The 19,299-nt window shown below is 44.6% G+C and overlaps 2 protein-coding genes across 16 annotated transcripts in view; one reads left to right on the top strand and one right to left on the bottom strand.

Moving 5' to 3' along the window:
* Positions 1-11,145, top strand: part of STRADA (STE20-related kinase adaptor alpha) — a 12,815-nt gene extending 1,670 nt beyond the window's left edge. For 8 of the 11 annotated variants that reach the window (XM_010561384.1, XM_010561380.1, XM_010561383.1 and 5 more), the window contains exons 3-13: positions 1,048-1,105; positions 1,982-2,010; positions 5,636-5,738; positions 6,244-6,365; positions 6,496-6,604; positions 6,718-6,841; positions 7,758-7,929; positions 8,590-8,694; positions 8,856-9,097; positions 9,768-9,810; positions 10,499-11,145. In XM_010561384.1, the coding sequence (XP_010559686.1) occupies positions 1,048-1,105; positions 1,982-2,010; positions 5,636-5,738; positions 6,244-6,365; positions 6,496-6,604; positions 6,718-6,841; positions 7,758-7,929; positions 8,590-8,694; positions 8,856-9,097; positions 9,768-9,810; positions 10,499-10,651 (1,260 nt within the window). In that variant the 3' untranslated portion in view covers positions 10,652-11,145. Of the gene's footprint in view, positions 1-1,047; positions 1,106-1,981; positions 2,011-5,635; positions 5,739-6,243; positions 6,366-6,495; positions 6,605-6,717; positions 6,842-7,757; positions 7,930-8,589; positions 8,695-8,855; positions 9,098-9,767 lie in introns of all 11 variants that reach the window. The other 3 variants (XR_773972.1, XM_010561387.1, XM_010561388.1) reach the window with 3 other exon arrangements.
* On the bottom strand, positions 2,297-19,256 carry RNF113A (ring finger protein 113A). 5 transcript variants are annotated; one of them, XM_010561391.1, is made up of 13 exons: positions 19,077-19,256; positions 18,659-18,735; positions 18,432-18,536; positions 16,994-17,101; positions 16,601-16,710; positions 16,290-16,396; positions 15,636-15,725; positions 14,673-14,766; positions 13,883-13,989; positions 13,083-13,355; positions 12,521-12,687; positions 5,401-5,459; positions 2,297-4,030 (listed from the first exon to the last, which is right to left on the bottom strand). In XM_010561391.1, exons 1-10 carry the CDS (start codon positions 19,174-19,176, stop codon positions 13,273-13,275), a joined length of 981 nt encoding a protein of 326 aa, XP_010559693.1. In that variant the 5' UTR covers positions 19,177-19,256; the 3' UTR covers positions 2,297-4,030; positions 5,401-5,459; positions 12,521-12,687; positions 13,083-13,272. The 5 variants fall into 5 exon arrangements, with proteins under 5 accessions (XP_010559693.1, XP_010559694.1, XP_010559695.1 ...); XM_010561390.1 differs by lacking the exon at positions 2,297-4,030 and adding an exon at positions 4,986-5,157; XM_010561392.1 differs by lacking the exon at positions 5,401-5,459.
* Between the last annotated feature and the right edge of the window lie 43 nt (positions 19,257-19,299).

Here is a 19,299-nt window from a genome sequence, read left to right as displayed (position 1 = left end):
GCGAGGGGCTTGCAATGGGCGTTGCAATTAAGAAAAAGCGTGGTAATGATGACTTCTTTCTAACTTTCTTTACGAAGTTACTGCCTCACCTCTGTCACACCACCGACAGGTTATTTCTAAACTTAACTTTCTTGGAAAGCTAAACACAACAGCTTTGTTTGGTTCTGCATTTTTAAGTGAGGAAGTTTCATGTGAGAAAACCACTTTTAATGCCTTAAAACAGTATTGTTACGTATGAGTTTTGAGTCGTTGTCACCTAAAGACTCGTTGGTGCTTTCTAGGACTGCCTTCCCTTGCACTAAACAACATAAGCTATTTTTTTAGTTACTTTACCAAGTAGACAAATTCTAATGTGGGAGCGTTTGTGTTTATCTAATGTTAGCTTCATGATCAACACTCTGCAAGCCTAAAATTGCATATTCTATTGTGTGTTATGTGTGCTTGTATGTATCTTTCTTTGAATTACAGAGTTGAATAGAGTGGTGTAAACATTTCTCTGCACAAGCTAATGCTTGCTGTGAACTTTAAGCATGAATTCTGGAAGAGAACAATAGCTTTAAAATATCTATGTTCTAATTCTGCATTCAGTCAATAGATATGTAGCCAAAATATTTAAGTTCTCTAGGATGTCACCTCATTGTAAATAGTTGAAGTTTTTTGTTTACACCTGTTACACCCAAAAAACAACTTTTATTTGCCTGTATAAGGGAGTTTTAGCATGCTTATTAATTTTGCTGTATGTGCATGTGTAAAGGTTCATGTCTGAATGATGTAAAATTATGTGAACTTTATTGCAAGTGCATGCTGGTCAGGAAAAGCAGTAGCACCTGTGTGGTTGCTGGGTGTATGCCGTCTTAGTGGCACAAGAAGAGAATATCCTGTCCAAAGTAAGGATGTATCTCTGATGTTGCAGCTAATCAGTTTCAGACCATAGCAGAATCCTTGAAGTGTTACCATTCTTTTATGTTTTTTCTGGGGAAGGGGGAAAAGAAATTTGTCTCTAGATGGAATAACTAATTATCTGGGGGATTTTTTTTCTTATTTCAGCGGTGGGTGTCTGAAAAATTCATTGTTGAAGGCTTAAGGGAGTTTGAACTGTTTGGAGGTAAGTTTTCTGCTCGTTAGATGACGTTGTTAGAAATGTTTTATTTTAGCTGCAAGGTTTGCTAATTTGGTTGCAAATATGTATCTTAACAGCAAAAGAGATGAATAAATCTGGTTGTAGCACCGGATGTGGTTATTCAAGCTCGCTAACCATATAAAGTTAATATGGAGGTGTCCAAGATCTAGCAAGTTATTTGGAAATCAATTTCATGTTGATGGCAGTACTATTTTCAGACCCTGCGTTCTGTATTTCTTAGCATAACCACTTTTTTCCTATGCAAAAGATAGATTTGGGGTTTGGGAAGGTTAATTACAATTTTCCAAGTAAAAATGGATTTTGAAACTGATGACAGCTCCCCAGTGTGCCTGCAGGAGAGCTGACTGGTTTCTGTTCTCCTTTGTGCATAATGAACAAAATTGCCCACTAGGATGCAGAATTCCTTGTCAGTGACATGTAAAGCAATCAGAGCATAGGAAAGATGTCTAGATCTTGAGCTTCCAGGTGGATTGGAAGAATTTTCATTATTTTAAATAAACTTTAGATGGTTTCTTCTGTATTTAAGCAAAGTAGATACATCATTTTTTTTTAACGTGTTTGGAAGTATAATAAAAAAATTTGTCACTTTACATTTATGTTGAATATAAGAACAGTAGCACTATTTGAATCTCTTTAATTCCATACTTGTACTAGAATTTGATTATTTTTAGTGCTACAACCTTATGTGTAAATTAAATGTCTTTGTCTAAAAAAAAAAAATATTGTATATATTTGGTATCAGAAAGTATCACACAGAGTTCTTTACTCAGTTTTCCAACTATATTTTTAATGGGTATCTGTTGAACACAACATGGTGAACAATTAATTTCTTTACTCCAGAGCAGCCTCCGGGTGACTCTCGGAGAAAAGTAAGTGACTTTTGCAGGCTGTGGTGCTGTGGTTCATTGCATGGAGATTATTCCTTGTGGAAGTTTGATTTTTCTTTTTATCTTAGTTATATACTTCATCTCTGTATTTAGCTCTACAAGTGTGGAAACAGGTTTCACCCTGGAGTGGAGATTTTGGTGTGTGGTTTTCAAACTATATGTGACAAGTCAAAACTTCAGACGTAATCTCTTGGATTTGTATTTGTGTCATCGTCCCCCCTCCCCCCAGTCTCACAAGGGTCTTTTTTTTTTTTTTTTTTTTTTTTTTGAGATGATTTAGATCTGATTCTTCAGAGATGCTAATCTCTTACAACAAGTTTATGGGACTTCTGAAAACTAGGCCCAAAAAATTTTATGCTGGCTATTCAAAACCAGTGTTCCCTTCTGAACACATCGATTCTGATTTCCTTTCTCTTCCCTGTAGAGCAGTCACAAGAGAGGCTCCAACATCAAAACCAAACATCATGTAATTTTCAGTTTGAGGTCACTTTACCTCCTGTTGTCTGGTTGTCCTTGGAGCCAATTCCATGCATGCTTAGAGAGCTTTGCCTCTTAAAAACTAAAATCACTAGCAAACATGGCATGTCTGTTCAAAAATGTACAGCCAAAATGTGGCAGTTGAGAACTTTACCTTGATGCTTTTTGTTCTGTAGGCCCTGATTGCACACTATCTGTTCATAATGAGCAATGCTCATAGAATAACACAACTTATGATAGCATGTATTTGTCTAAATGATTTCCCACCTACCTTCAATATACCATATTGAAACACTTCTGTGTGCAGGTGTTGCTCTAGTTTAAGCTAATTACAAATGTGAATTAAGTATGATTTGATTATAGTAACTGTGTCAGTTCAAGCTGCTTATAATTGATTTTTGTGCCAGTGTCTGTAATTTACTGGCACAAACAATGCTGAAAATCTGAGCTGTATATGGAATGTTTTGTATAAAGTCAAGCAAATTCACACCTTTTTTTAAATTGCTGAGTGTTACACATATGCTGAATTGGAAGCAAATTGAGATTAGCATCTGTTTTGTTTTTGTTAAAGTATTCACTTGGGGTTTGAACACTTTTGCAGTGGTATTGCTGACTCTCGTTTTGATTTTTACATCTAAATAAAAGCTTACTTCTTCCAGCAGGGCTATAGAAAAAGGTAAATAGTCTGGGGAGAGGGACGGGAGGAAAATTTTTGTTGCTCATGCTGAAAGTGAGTGAGGGAATGAGGAGGTGGAGAGTAAGGCAGCAGAACAAAAATTACATTCCCTCTTCCTGACTCGGATGAATGTCATTTGGCAAATGCAGATCCTTGCTAGCATCACATAACTGATTTTCTTATGGCATTTATAACAGTAGTTGCCTTTCAAAGATTAATTTCCTTAAATCTATCTCAAATTAAAATCAGACCAACAAGCTGGAAAGCTACCTCTTAATGAATGTCATGCCATAAAGCTAGTCATATGTGACTTCATTTTGCAGCTGCTTTTGCTTTTGACCATACACCAAAAGTTGTCCTGTGTGAAACCACTGAGGAGCTTTTTTTGCAGTATTTCATAAATGACATTTCAGTTTAACTTTTTTTGTTTTAAACTCTTGTATGATGTTGATAAATTTCTGGTAGAGCTCCTTTTGCATTAACTCTCAGTTATCGGTCACTGCTAACATGAAGAGAGGTGAGTGAAGACCTCTGATGTACTGGAAGACTTTTAAAAAGGGAATTTACAGTATTTTTCCATTACTGTTGAAACAGCCTACACCATTAATAAGATTAAATTTAATTTTTTGCATCTGTTTTGTTGGCTTATGCTATATCTGGAGTGGACTTTAATAAAGCAAACCACTTACATATTGCTCAGTGTTTCACCAGCTGTCATTGCTTCATAATGCTGCTTTATCAGAGCCTCCTGCTTTCATTTCCTTGGTGGTGCCTTTCTGCTTCAGAGGTTTCCATCTGCCTGTGTGTCTCTCCTGGCAATCTTGCTGTTGACAGGACTGTGTGAAATTGCTGGAAGAAGTAATGAATGATACAATTGAGATCAGAGTTGACAGGCATCTTTAACAGAAGTTTGAAATCATGAATGGAATGTTGCTGCCTGTTCTCGGCCAAGGAACAGCACTGTGTAGTGTGCTAGTAGGACTAGACAAAAAGGGTTTGGGATTGCTGAGATCTCAGGGGTTAGCTATCCTGAAACAACGACTGAGCTGCTGTGCTAGAGTTGTTTGAGCTGAAATTACACCATAGCGCTGTTCACAAACCTTAAATTTTGCCTTTTTCCTTAACTGAAAAATATACCTATTTTAAAGGTAGGCAGAGAGAGGTAGAATGTGTGCTGTTCAAAGTCGTTTGAAAAGGTAGAACTTGGGAAGCCTGACTATTAGCTTACTCCCAAAGTATAGTCAGGGACACAAAGGTAATTTACGGCAAATTCACATCTGTGCTCATTGCACTACATTTACCCTGGACTGAGTGTAGAACAGCAAGTTCCTTGTTTTTCAGCTGTCACTGTGTTGTTTCCATCTTTCAGTGATGGAAAAAGAGTATTTGCTGTCACTCTAGGAAAATGCACAAGCATTTTCTGCTTCATGTACCATGAGAAAAGGTCTGATAAAGGGCACTTGCAGTTGGTGAAGAATGAGGTGGAAAAAATGAGCTGGAGTTCCAAATGTCAGGAGGAGTTAATGTGCTGGAAATTTGAGATAACTAAATCTTATCTTAGACACCAAATAAATTTGGTTCCCCATTAGGATGCTCTCCTTGTGACTTTGAAAATTTGAGGGAGTTGGAAGGTGTAATGGAACTTGCAAGAACATTGAAGTTTGTCTTCTGCAAAATCCTGCTTTGAAAGGTTATGTGTATGTAAATAAAGCAGCTTTATGTCAGATGTAGTGAAGAAAAGCTGACAGGCTTGGGAGTGCTGCTTCCCTGTGTGGTGTGTTTTTTGTTTTTTGGTTTTTTTTGTTTTTTTTTCTTCTTCCTGTAAGCACTAATGCTTTGCAGTTAAGTTTTTGCTTTCATTTGGAGCTTCTCTTTTCATGTGTGTCTGATCTTCATATCTTGGGCTAAGTTGATTCATCACTTCTACCATTCAGCTAAGCAGCTTCAGCTGCACTGGTCTCATCACAGATGAGCAGCTGAAAACAAGAAGCCCTAGCATCAGACAGGAATGGTGACTGCCACAATGCAGACAAGTGCTATAAACAAGCTTTCCTTTGATGGCCTTTGCTCAGGCAACAGGATGGTGGCACAGAAGTTTGTAATTAATGGGAGAAAGGTAGTTACTATAAAGCAGTGCTTAAGGTGTCCTGGGGAATTAGTAATTGGCTTTATCCAAATATTTGTAAAGAAATTCTAGCTTACAGTAATTAAGAACCTACCTGTTATGGTTACATGTTTTGAAACACAGATGTCTGGATCTTCTGAAATGAGGCATCTCCTGGATTTCAATTGATAAATAACTATTTAAAATTATTTTAACAGCAATAAAATTCTCTCTTCTATATTCAGTACTGTCATATTATTTTGAGGTGTATGATAATATAAGGAGCAGATGATTTTTTCTAGCATGTGATCTTTACTTCTTTTGACTTGACTTTTTTTTTCCCCCCCCAGACAAATGAGGCGAGCTCCGAGTCGATAGCTTCTTCCCCTAAAAGGGACGCCATGAGCAACTTCCTACCAGACAGCAGCTGTTATGAGTTGCTCACTATTATAGGTAATACTACTAGCAGGCTGGAGGACTGAAAGTCTGTTTTGCAAAAAAAATAAATTCTGCAGATTTGTTGGCCTTTTCTTGATTATTGCTTATTTTTGAATTAAATGCCTGTCCTCTTTGATTTTAAAATCACTTTAATAGAAAATGAGATGCCAGTCCTAAAGGCTTTGAACTGAAAGAGGCATGTGGTGGGTTAATGATACTGAGTGTGAAGTACAAAGTCAGAAGAAGCAGCCTGAAACCTGTCCCTGTCCTTGTTGGGGCTGTGGCCTAATCATTTTATTTCTACCTCAGTTCTGAACTTGAAAGGCAGGATAATATTACTGGCTAGGAGGATTTCTCTTGATGGAATACATGCCAAGGAAGGTGGTATCTGATGGAATGATTACTCTTTTTCACAAGGCCAAAAATAGTTTCAGTAAATGAGCATAAAGATTATTTAAGGGTCAAGGACTGGAGGAGTTCTCCAGAAGTATTGCTGAAGCCTTAATGCCTTTTCTTTCAGGCAGAGGCTTTGAAGACTTGATGGTTGTGAACCTGGCCAGGTATAAACCCACAGGAGAGTACGTCACAGTCAGAAGAGTGAACTTGGAGGCCTGTACAAACGAAATGGTCACGTTCTTGCAGGTAACATGAATCCACTAATACCATAATGCAAGTTTAGGAGAGGACAGACAGCAAGAGCAGTGCTTATCAATACTGTGTTCATATTTCTGCATTTACTAAATTGAATCAAAATATCTTTTTTTTATTTTAGGGGGAACTTCATGTTTCCAAGCTCTTCAACCATCCTAACATTGTGCCATACAAAGCAACTTTCATAGCTGACAATGAGCTATGGGTAGTGACATCTTTCATGGCGTACGGTAGGTGGAGAGGGAATACCTTTGACCGTCATGTTCTGTGAAATGAAATTTAAGAGGTGAAGTATCCTTGGGTTTTTTTCTGACCAGTTAAGAGGTGGTTTGTTTCTTTTTAGGTTCTGCAAAAGATTTAATCTGTACCCATTTTATGGATGGGATGAGTGAACTGGCTATTGCATATATCCTCCAAGGCGTATTGAAAGCACTTGACTACATCCACCATATGGGCTACGTACATAGGTATTTAAAAAAAAAAAAAAAGCGATCCATTTTGCCTCTGTTGGAAGTTCTCAGAAATACTGCTCATCATTAGAATAGAGTAGATGATAATGCGTTCCACATCACTTGAACTAAGTTTTGTATTACTTTGGTGTTAGATCAGGTCAATTTGATACTTATGGGAAATTACATCACTGATCTTACTAAACTGTGTGAAAGTGTCACTGTGGAACAAACTTATCCCAAAGACCACTGTGTATCTAAAATCACAACTGCAGCTCATGTTGACATGCTGACTTGTTAAGGCTCTGTTCAGATACTGTTGATAGCCTCCAAATTGAGGCCGACACTGATGGGGGGGGGCGGGGATTTTCCCTGTTACTGTTGAAGATCCTGGGTCCATAACCTTTAGTCCTGTATTTCTCCTTGCCACAGAAACATTCTTTGAGAACCTGCATAGCAGGTGTGTAGGGTCCTGTTAATGTTTGTAGAGGTGGTTTTGCACAGCATTCAGGATGGTCGTTAGGAATCTCAGCCTCCTGAGTGTTTCCTGAGGCTGATCAAGTATTGTCCTGTGCATTGAGCTGTCAGTAAAGTAGGCTTTTAGCATTTCCATAGGTGCTCACTAAGGATGAATTTCTGTTTAGTACTACAATTTTTCTTAATCTCTTTCTAAATTGCTGTCTCCACCCTTTAGCATATTTGTCCTCTTCTCTGACACATTCCTCTGTTGTGAGAGTAAATTTCAGATGCTGAAAGTTCTAGGTTATTAGTGGTTATTACTTTTATTGTATGTACTGTAAAAGAAATTCAGCTTATCTATGCCTGCCTTAAATCCTTTGTAGTGCCCTTCTGCACTAAGTCTTCCTGGGAAAGCTATAAGGAACATAACTCCTTTGAAGCCAGGGAACCTGACTATTTTTACTTTTTTTTTTAGGAGTGTTAAAGCCAGCCATATCCTGATCTCTGTGGACGGAAAGGTGTACCTCTCTGGCCTGCGAAGTAATCTAAGTATGATCAACCATGGGCAGCGACTCAAAGTTGTTCATGACTTTCCCAAATACAGCATCAAAGTCCTGCCTTGGCTCAGTCCTGAAGTCTTGCAGCAGGTGTGTTTAAAAAAACCTGCTAGTTTTTAGTGATATATGGTATCTCTGTATAACTTTCTGAGTTCTTACGGCATGTTTGGGGGCAGGGCGGGGGGAAACAAAAGAAAAGCCACAGGGTTACTTTTTCTCATGATGAGCTCTATCCTTTTAACCTTAAAACCAGTGACCCCTAGCAAGGGGAAACCTGTATTCCTGTCAAAAAGGGCAACTGCTGAGAAGCCCATGTTACAACATTGTCTTTTCTTTCCCTTCAGAGGAAGGTGTGCGAATGTAAGGAAAAGGAAGGGGGGAGGCTAGAGGAAACAGGTTTGGGACAGGTGCAGGGCAAGTGGGTAGAATTTGATTGGATCTATTTGACTAGTTTTCTTGTAGGTACCTCTACAGAGTCTCCCATTAGCAAAGTGGTACTTAGATGCCAGTTACCCTAAGGTGGATGTCATCTCTACTAGATAGCTGATTTCAGTTAAATAAATGTTGCCCTTAACTGTTTGTTTTAACAAACAAAAAAACCACCACCACAATAAACTAGCCTATATGTGGGTTGTACTGTTTCTGCTCCAATCAATTGGGTTTGCTCTTCTGCATATCAAATCATGGGTATTGCCCATGCAATCACATGTAAGTCCACAAGGCTAATTTTTTCTTTTCCTTTTCATCTAGAATCTCCAGGGTTACGATGCGAAATCTGACATTTACAGCGTAGGGATAACAGCCTGTGAGCTGGCAAATGGACACGTACCATTTAAAGACATGCCTTCTACTCAGGTAAGGTTTAAAGGCTCTTTTCTTATCCTTCATCCTGGCACATGGAACTGCTTTGCTGCACTGGAATGTGAAGACAGAAGAGTGCCATGCTTACCTGAATGGGAAATCTTAACTGTCTAGTCTTACTGTGTGTGATGTTGCTTATGCCCCTTCTCTTCCAGATGCTCTTGGAAAAGCTGAATGGAACTGTTCCCTGCCTGCTAGACACCACCACAATTCCTGCTGATGAGCTGACTATGAAGACCTCCCGTTCAAGTGCTAACTACGGGATGGGCGAGAGCATGGCTATTAGCAACGTGAGAGCAGCCAATGGAGAGCCAACCCTGCACCCTTATCTTCGGACCTTCTCCACTTATTTCCATAACTTTGTAGAGCAGTGCCTCCAGCGGAACCCTGATTTCAGGTAAAGCCAGGTGAAAGTTGCTAGGGCTGATTAAATCATGAGAGCCAGCAGAGGTTGTTTGACATTTTCTTTCCAAAAGCATAGTGGAGTAAGGATGTGCTCCATATATTGAGAAGAGCAGTCCAAGTGTGTAAAACAAGAGCAGTGTTAACACCTTGAGCACTTTCTATAAGAGAGCCTGAAGAATTACTTTGCAGCCTTCTTTGGGGGGTAGAGTGGCACTATATGTCAGGAAAATAAACAGTACAACTTGAATTTCTGGTCCCTGTGAGACAGTTTACCCAGTTTCCATCACTGCGAATGTCTGCTGTTCAGCCAGCAGAGAATAATAAACGGAAATGATCAAGAACTGTATTTTCCTCTGTAGTGAGTGTAAAGTCATCTTTAGCCATGACAAACTGCCCTAGCATATCACACTGTTCAGAAACTCTTCCTTGACCAAATGTTGGGGTGCGCAAGTAGGTAACTTGTGCAGAAGAAGGTTGGACTGCTTGCATAAAACATCATGTGATCATAATATACAGTGCTATTGGTTACAAAAGGGAGATATCCTATAGCTGAGAAATGAGAGAGGCAGGAAGGACCCTGGTCTTTTCTTTCTGTCACTACCTGACTTTAAACACTGATGCATTTTCTTGTGTGCTTACTTTATTCTAACTCCCTTCCACAGGCCAAGCGCAGGCACTCTGCTTAATCATCCCTTTTTCAAGCAGGTAAGGAACTCGGTTAATCTGTGGATAAAGAACAGTGGCTTTTCTGTAGTTGTTGTCTTGCTGTGTCACTGAACCTGAGGGTGGGAATGTTGAGTTGCTGAATTTTCTGTGATCTGAAAGGATTAAGTTAGTTAGGTGACTAACTGTAGTGCAGCTTGGTGATCCTCACATTCTCCTGGGAGGTGGACTTGCCTTTCTCAATGCATCTCTTCCTTATCTAAACAGAGGATGTAAATCTGCCAGTCCTGTATGCCAGTTTTTCACCCACAGACACTATTGAGTACTGGGGCAAGGCAGTCCTTACCTGGTCCTTACTGAGACCAAACTGAGGTGACGTGTGTTGCTTACAGCTCTGTGGCAGGTTGGTGAGCTCCAGCCCTGGCATGGGAAGAGGCAGGGGGTCTCCTGCCCCTGAAATTATTTGTCTGGCTTGCTCTGAGCTGAGGGTTAGGGTGGTGCTTCACTGAGGGGAGCATCAGGACCATAGCATCGAAGTGCTGCTGAAAAGGCTGCACGCAAAGCAGTTTCTCGATACAAGGTGCACTGTGAAAGCTCTGCGCGTCTCGGAGCTGGCAGAAAGGTAATGCCGTGTTCTTACTTTCTGCCTGTAACCACACGTTGTTCTGCTCGTCTGTGATGCGCAACTGGGGAAGCATTTCAGCAGCGGAGTTCTCTTCTTTCTGTGCAGATCAAGCGTCGCGCTTCTGAAGCACTCCCTGAACTCCTGCGCCCTGTCACCCCAATCACCAATTTTGAAGGAACGCGGCCCCAGGATCCCAGTGGCATTTTTGGGCTGGTATCAAACCTGGAGCAGCTGGATGTGGATGACTGGGAATTCTAGAAAAACAGGGACTAGACCTGGTTCTGGAGGAGCTTTCTGCACATTGTAATTTATTGGTCCTATTTGTAAAAAGTGATGAATGTTATGCATAGAAGAGTCTGCAGGTCCTTGGGAAGGAACTTCAGCTGCCTGTTTACTGAAGAAGTAGCCTGGAAACAAATGGACAGACCTGAGCTGGAAAAGGATCAACCCCAAGGAACTGTGGCGTATTCCAGATGGTGCAGTGCCCAGAGCCCCAGTTCTTGCAGCTGAGCACTGGCAGATCACTTGAATGGGTTGAGTGAGTCTGTTTAGTCTCTATTTATGTTTTTCTAAAAATCACTGGCTTCCTTGTATCACAGTTGAAGGCTGCATGTCCCTACCCTCTTTGGTTCTTTCTCTTTTAAGGGTGCCTTAGAGTTAAGGGGAGGCAGGCAGCTTAGTTTTGGGCATTCTCTTAGAGCTAGTCAGATTAGTTACTGTGTTGTCACAGGGTAACTTTTGAAGGTGGGGGGGGAAAAGGGATTATGTTCTTAAATTTAGTCACTGCTTTGTGATGGAAAACGGGAGATCAAAGGCAACCCGATTCCATTCCAGGCACGCTCACTGCATCGGGCACTCCTCTGCAGCACTGGATTCTTCTCTTCCAGTTCTGGAGAGTTTTTGAAGAGACTCCTCTCACTTGATGCTGAGCACTCTGAACTCCAGGTCAGACAGGGCATTCCAGCCTCCCCTCTCATGGCTGCCTGGATCACCAAACCCAGTGTGTATGCCTGTGCAATCTACCAGCTTTTTTATCCCCCACAGCCCATCTAATTGAGCCTCGTGTTAGCTGGGCTGGTTTCACAGCATGTAACTCGTACCAGCGTGTTCTCAGTGACTTGCCCTGGCATGGGGGGAATAGTTGACTTTCATGCTAGATCCTCTTGCTTGTGACTCTTTGAACATCATGTACAGAATTGATTTTAAGCCTTCCATTACTGTTGCTGTTCTGCCTTCCCTGACTGAATGACAGGTAAAAGCTTGCTTCTCCTGTGGCTCCCCTCAATTCATGGCTGTGTGACTCTGCCCTGCTGCTGTGGCAGCTCTCCCCCATTCTGTATTTGTTCTTTGGAGGTGTATTTAAGGCTTTTAGTTTGACCCTTCCAAGGACCATCAGTGCTGGATGTCTTTCTACTCTTTAATGAAGCACTGAGAATCCAGTTCTGTAGGTGTGGTTGATGGGAGTAGTGGTGCTGGCAACAGGTCCTTCTTGTGTTTATAAATTGTACTTGAACCCAGATAAAGTTTGTTACTCTAGTTTTTTGCCAAAACAAATAAAATATTTCTGAAGTTTTTTTTTTAAGTCTGCTGTTTCTGCAAGATGATGGAGTGGGTCATGAATGATGACACAGGCTGGCTGTGCATGCTTACTCTCTTCTCTTTTCCTTACTTAAAAGGCTGCTGCTTGCACCTCAGCTGGCAAGGGCTGGGTGGCATTAGATAGAACACACCTGCTGAAGGCAGTTGCTGTTGAACAGCTCACCACAGCAGCCTGCAGCACTGTTAGTTGCAACTGCCTTCATGTTTGAAAAACTTATTTCAACTAAAGCAAGAAGCTGCAAACAACTGCTCTTGCTCTTTCCTGAAAGTTTCAGTAGAATGCACTCATGCTCCTAGAGCAGGGGTTTGTAAGGGCAGGATACAAGAGATAGACAGGAAGTAGAAGTGGCCCTATCCTAGGATCAGGTTTGGCTCCTGGTTTAATTTTATTATAGTAAGTAGATCTTTATTTCCTAGCTTGTCATGAAGTTCTGCAGCTTGCAAAAATCCTTAACCCTCTCCCACAAGCCTGGACAGGGACTTAGAAAGTCTGCTGGTACTTACTTAGAGCAAGAAAAAGCACAGTACTCAGCATAAAACCTCTGGGACTGAGTTGAGTGATGGTTTGGAGGAGATGGGTTTTGTCACAGAAGAGGGATAATTCAACAGGTGTTGCCCACTGAAGTTCTAAGCCTCTCTCCAATTCTCCTAGGAACAAGGAGGCAGGCAGAAAACACAGGAGGGCATACACTGAGCTGTAATAAATCACAAATAACTGCTGCACTTTAGCCTGCCTTCCCCTGAGTTAGCATTTTTAGGGTGAAGGATGAACTTAACACAAGCTAATATTTCTCATCCCTGTCCATGCTTTCAGCTTGCTACATGCTCAAATATTATGGACATAAATTAACTTGGAGATGATAGTTTTATGCTTACACAGCAACAGGAAGCAAGCAGGATCAGTGCAAAGTTAGAAGTGAAACAGCAGTGCCTTGGTCAAAAAAAGAAGTTATGAAGTAACTGAATGTAGTCTTCAACACCTCCTTCCCCAGGCGCACTGCTGCACTCAGAGGCAACTGTTGTGGTCCTGCTGGCAGCATGGTGGTAGCAGAAGGCTGTACTCAGCCATGACTCTTGAGTCTGACCTTACCTGTTCTGCCTTATGCCTTCACAGGGCAGCAAACAAGGAGTCCGGCACAGTCAGGACACTGTTCTAGTAGCTGCTGGTTGGATACACAATGCCTGGCTACAGCTGCTGGCCCCAAGGCAACCGCTGTGAGCTTTTTTTTTTTTTCTCCCATGAAAGCTTTATTCAGCTAGATACAAAACAGGGTGCTCTGCTATTGTGGATCCTCTGCGTGGTCTGAATGCTGCTGTTCCTCCTCTTCCTCCCCTTTGTGTTTTTCCAATTTTGCCATGAGCTCTGTAAAACAAGAATAGGCAGGATGAGACTCCATGTGCGGGGGCTGTCCTACAGCAAAGCCAGGTGCCCAGGTCCTGTAAACACCCATCTCTGCAAGAACCAGGGCAGCTACCAAAAATCACTTGCCTACACAAAGGCTCAGCTAGGAGCTACCACCATTTGCTGAGTCCAGGGCATCAGATGTTACAGTCATAGAATCCATCAGTGTGTTACTGACCTGCCAACTAGAGCATCAGACAAGCTGCTGCCTCCACTCCCGCAGCACGTCCTCCCTACCCTCACCAGAAGGGTCACACTCCCCTAGTTCCCCATCTGGGCAAGCACAGATGCTCATTTTGCACCTACAGACCCGCCCAGGCCATGATTTAGTATCTCCTGGCACTAAAGGAAGCTCTGCTAGCAGCCAAGAGCTGTGAGCTCCAGCTTAGGGCCAGGCCCAACACCAAGAAGATACCTCAGGAGCTGCTGCCTTTGCTGCTCCAGCCGCTCCCACTGAAAGCCCTCTCTCCCACAGGTGCCCGTTTTACCTTTTGCTGGGTTGAAGACTCCATTGGTTTGCTTGTCACAGACATAGCAGCGCTGGGATTTGCGATAGTGTTGGAGGGCACAACTCTCACAGAAGTAGTGCCTACACCTGTATGGAGACACAGATGCCACTGCAAGTCACCAGATACAATCACTGTGTCCAGGAGTTAGTTAGAAATTACTGACTACTGGTTCCTGGGGGATGCAAAAGTGAGCTGCATGCAGAGTTTCCTCTGCATCACTGTCCTCATGAATGGTGTTTCAGCATCACTTCACTGATGTGGAGCAATGGCACAGAGCCACCAGTGAGCTCTTCCAGACACCAGGTACCCAGCAAGACAGCCAGCACTGTGGGAGAGGGCTGGCAGCGCATGATGTCCATGCTGCCCCTCAGCTTACTCCTCATCCTTGCCAAGCTCTTGGCTTCCCCATGCTTCTGTTTCTTTGCTCACGCAATGCAGCGTGCCATTCAGTGTCCAGGAGGAAGGAAGGATTGAAAACAAAATCTCAAGGTTAAGGGGAAAGATGATGTAATGAGGCAGCGTCTGTGGAAATCTAGAAGGTGCCTGGACAACAAAGGCTTGAGATCCCTTCCAGGGAGATGCTCCAGACGCAGTTATGAGACTCCCTGGTTACCAGAGGATTTCCCCACCCACCAGAAAGCCACAGCAGACAAGAAGCAGGTTCCACCCACAGGCCTGTGGGCAGTGTTTGTATTTGCCTCAACAGTGAATGACTAGTGAACTGGATCGACAGCAGACACTTGGCTCCTCAGGCCAAAAAACCACTTACTTGGTGACCACGGGGTTCTTGAAGGAACTTCTGCAGATGAAGCATTTGAAAGGCATATCCTCCTCATCACTGCTCACCTCATAGTTTTCCTCATCTGCAGAAGAGAAAGTTAACCAGACTGAAGCAAGAGCAGAGGCAGCTAGACCAGCCCATGCGTGGGGCATGAAATATTAAATATGGAGAGAGCACAGCAGGTGGGATTAAATCTTTGCTGCAAACAATAGAGCTCTGGCATCTGGGTGTTGCTGATGTCAGTAACACATGTGGGACTGAGATATAATTAGGTCTAATGAGCCAGCGTGCTTGTTGCTCATCTCACAAGAGCAAATTCTTTTCTACCTCACCCACTCACTGCTATAAAGAGACATATCCTCCAGCCCCCTCCTCTTTCTTAGATTTTCTTCCAAACCAGCTGCCACCAAACTCTGGCTCCAACTGAACAGAGAACACCCTCTTCCCCACAACTGCACAGCAGTTCACGAGCAAAACGCATGAGCCTTGGGCCGCAGCTACGGACACTGTGAGTGAGAAATAATGATGTGACATAGCATGAAAGCATCCCCCCTCCTGGGTATCTGGGGGGCAGGAGATGGTCACAGCTCACTGTTGGGACCCATACAACAGTAGTGCTGTCCTTTTCTAGAGAGCCAGAGGAAATAATTCTCTCTGGTGGCAGTCAGTGGTTATCTGAAAGCAGCAGATTTGCTCAGCACTGTCAGTGGTTACTGGCCCTAAGGTCATCTGGAGCAGGGAGTTCCACAGCTTTGCAATAAAGAGTCCTTTCTGTCTAATATTAATTCAACTCACGGCCCATGCAGTTTGAGACAGCAAAGGATCCATTTCATTCTTAGTGATCCAATATCCCTAAGTCACGTTCACGTTAGGGCACGATAAAAGTCAGGACCTGGTAGCCTCATCCACCGTTAGCTTAGGGACAGGGAGAGCAGAGGGGTGGTGCCGTACCATTGACTCCGTACCGGCCTTCATCCAGTTCCCGTTCGATCTGCCAGCCGTGTTTGTAGTCCGAGCGGTCATGGAGGAATTTGCAGCTGTCTGAGCCAGGCAAAGAAAGAGGAATTAACAGCTAGGCTGTGTGGGGTAGAGTGTTAGCAGGACATGTCATTCAGGGGCAGCCTGAGCTTTGCCCAGCAGAAGGTGAAACCTGATTGCTTCCCGCCTGCCTGTGCTCCAGGGCAGCACCAAGCTCCTGGAGCAGGCACAGGATCCCTCTCGTGGTTGACAGGCCATGAGGATTGTGCTCTGTGTGCCACAGTGACAGTTCCAGCATTTATACACATGAGAAGTGGGATAAGGAACAGTAAATCCCATCCCTCACATGGCCTCAGCGGCCAGAATACCTGTGGAAATGTGGGTCACAGGAACATCCCAGGGGTCCCTCCCAGGACTCTTATAACCACTGATTAGAGGCCATCAGCTTTCAGGAGGGCCGACACAAATGACAAGAACATTGCATAAAACAACTTTGCAACAGCACCACACACCAACTCTGCAAACAAGTGCCCATCTCAGCACCACAAAAAAGGGATCACAAGCTGGACTGGATCCCTTTGCAGATCTGGCACAGTATCTGTTCACCTGCAGGCAAGATCCACTCACCTCCAAAGCCGCAGAACCCAGTTTCTTTGTAGTCCTTGCAGATATCAGGCTGGTAGTCCCATCGCACCGTGGCCCGCAAGTGCTCCGGAGCACGGATGGGTCCTTTTCTGAAAGGGTGGGAGAAGGCTCAGGCTGGCTGCTCAGCTGCAGTGGAGAAGGCCCCTGGGGGCCTGGTCAGAACCAGACACCAGACTCGTTAGACAGAAAGAAGCTGGCAGTAACAGCGAAGTTCAAGCCCCAAACAGGTGCCTTTGGGGATGGTGCCTGAGCTCCATTGTGGTCCCAGTCCTCTGAGGCTTATCCCAACCCACCTGACCATTCCTGAAGAGGCATTTCCCATCGATGTGTCCTTGGGCTTCACATACTTCTGATAGTTGTTAATACCACGGTAAATTTTATCATCTTCCTTTCCTCTCAGCTCCTAGGAAAGCAAAAAGAAAGGTGATTAAGGATCAAGGAAGTTTCATGACGCCTATTAGCTTTCACCACTCTGACACCAGTCTCCTTTCCCAGCCCCGTCTTCCTTAATACCAAGATGCCGATAAAGCCAGAAAATTCTGCTATTTGCAAGGGTTACACTCTTGGCTTCTCAAATTTCCAGGGAGGAAGAGGCTCAAACTCTTCTTGGTGTGCAGAAGGGGATGAGTAAACCACATGTACTCCTGCTATGGAGCACTACCTCTTACAGAGCAAAGCTGACTCACCTCCTGGATTTTCTGGCTGCGCTCAAAGATGGCCTGGGCATCTTTCTCCTTCTCCGTGTCCAGTTCATATACTGCTGTGGCTCCCATGTCTTCTGGGCCAACAGGTTTCTGAAAAGCAAGAAAAACTTGTGACAACAGTGAAGAGAAAACCTGTACAAGACAGAGAGCTCATTGGCTACCTGAAGGGCTGGTCACAGAGCAAGTATTGCACATGGCCTGCTTTACCTGCCACCAGTTTCTACTGTCCCTTAGCACCTGCCAGGGAGAATCCCCCATGGGCCGGATCCAGCCTAGTGCTTGCAGAGGCCAGAGTGCTAATTACCCATTGCTCTCAAGTTTTAGCCTGCAGAGTCAGGAAACACTTGTCCTTACTTTACTCCTTCACGCTCAGGGCTCAGCTTAGCTGGAAGCTGAACTCAGATCTCCCATGTCCAACACTTCAATCATGAGACCATCCCGCCTACACGCAGGATGTTATGTCTGAACTTTTAACCTAGATGCCGGTGGCTTACATTCAGTTTTAATACAGTGATCTGGTTTAGATTCCTCTTTAATGGACTGAACAGACACCTATTCCTAGGTTTTATCAGATCTTCAGGAACAGCTGCACAGAAACCAAAGAATAATTACAGCCAGCCTCAATTAAAACCAAATCCATAATGTGACAAGGAGACCTCAGTGTGACCCTGCAGCTTTAACTGGGGACAGTTAGGCTCTATTCCCATTTTTTACAGCGGTGCAGACAATAAAGAAATAGGTCTGAAGACGAACATGTGTTGATACCTGCTTTTAATCCTACTTATATCCTGCCCAGGCTCATCCTAATGGGCACAACTTCACTGGATCAGGAGGAAAATAAAGAGAAAAAAACTAGTAGGGAGAGCAATTTGAGCCGTGCCCAAACCTTCACAGCTGATCTCTCTGCACTCCAGATGTTAACAGGACACCCAGGACACCCCAGCCAGCAATCCCAAGAATACAATGACCTCTCTCTGTAGCTCTTACTCCATCACTAGTCACAAGGATAAAGATGGGAGCACCTTCTACGTCACCTTGAATTCTTTGTGAAGGAAGATGGTCTAAAACTGAAAACATGAACCAAACAGCAGAGCAAACCTGATTCAAGTGCTCCCTCTCCTGAAAATTTTGTGTGATGTTGGGCAAGTCCAGTGGCATCTTGGGGTTTTAATTCCCAGCTCTAAGAAGGAAAGGCCAACCTTAGACAGCCTCCTGGGGATGCAGAGGCTATCAGGAGAATAAATGCAGCGCAAGGTGCTTGTCTATGAAGAGGGAAGGGACAGGGAACTGTATCTATAGATAAAAAAGAAGGAATGGCCAATCCCACATTCAACAGAGGCAAATTCTCTCTATCAAGTGTGAGATCTGCCAGTCCCACCTGACCTCACACCCCAGAACCACATTCTTGCCCAGTCCTTACCGCCGACCTTGTTGATTTGTAAGTGACTCCTATCTCCTTTGATGGATCCTCATCGTCGCTGCTGCTCAGCGCGTAGGCAGGCCTCTCCTTTGCACACCTCCTGGTCTGAGGGGCAAGAAGACAACAGGTAGGAAGGACAGAAGACTCCAACACTGCATCTAACTGGAGCTTGGCAGGCCACTGAGATGCACCTCGGATGGAGCAGTGCCCTGCTATGGCTCCCTTACCTTCTGGATCATGGGGTTGGGGGTCTCCCGCCGCCGCTCCTTCCGCACCACCGTGCTGCCCTCCTCACCGCTGCTCTCTGAGAGGTAAAGCCCAGGGGTAAGTGTGCACCCGGGGGCAGGACCTCGGCCCAAGCGCAGGCTCTGCTGGCAGCCTCCCTCCTCTGCGGGCTGGGGAAGCCCACGGGAAGGTGCAGGAGGCCGGCGGAGCCCCCGAGGGCGGTGGCACGGCCGGGGAAGAGCCCTTCACCCCCTCCACCACACGGACATCGGTACGGCTGGGGAGGGCAGCGAGCCCCCTCCGTGTGGGGGCAGCGCTCCGGGGTGGCACCAGGCCCTCCTTCGCCTCCCCAGGGTATCGCAACGGCCCGGCTCCCAGCGCCCTTTCAAGGTCTTCCGCGAGCCCCCGCCAAGCCCTCACCCTGCTCCTGATCGCTGCTGGGCCGCTTACGCCGACCCCTACCCGCCGCCAGGCCCCGCTTCTTGAAAACGAAGCTGCAAACAGTCCCCTCGTCCGCCATCTTGCACCGCCCACCCCCTGCCGTCGGCGGCTAGAGCGGCGCCGGACGCTGCCCCCCCCGCGCGGCGCAGCGCCCCCTGCGGGCGAGGAGGACTAGGGAGGGGGCGCCCGAGAGGAGGGGCGG

The sequence above is a fragment of the Haliaeetus leucocephalus genome, unplaced genomic scaffold, assembly GCF_000737465.1.
Source record: "Haliaeetus leucocephalus isolate CR32 unplaced genomic scaffold, Haliaeetus_leucocephalus-4.0 Scaffold144, whole genome shotgun sequence".
Taxonomy (NCBI): domain Eukaryota; kingdom Metazoa; phylum Chordata; class Aves; order Accipitriformes; family Accipitridae; genus Haliaeetus; species Haliaeetus leucocephalus.
The sequence above is the reverse complement of the archived record's forward strand: the minus strand, read 5'-3'. Positions and strand labels throughout refer to the sequence as shown.

Bases quoted from the DNA above. Each gene is read 5' to 3' on its own strand.
- RNF113A (XM_010561391.1), bottom strand. From the start codon at position 19,176: ATGGCGGACGAGGGGACTGTTTGCAGCTTCGTTTTCAAGAAGCGGGGC. The intron at 18,537-18,658 runs GTAAGGGAGCCA...CTTGCCCCTCAG, and splicing joins CCAACCCCATGATCCAGAAG to ACCAGGAGGTGTGCAAAGGA. The intron at 16,711-16,993 runs GTGAGTCAGCTT...TTGCTTTCCTAG, and splicing joins GCAGCCAGAAAATCCAGGAG to GAGCTGAGAGGAAAGGAAGA.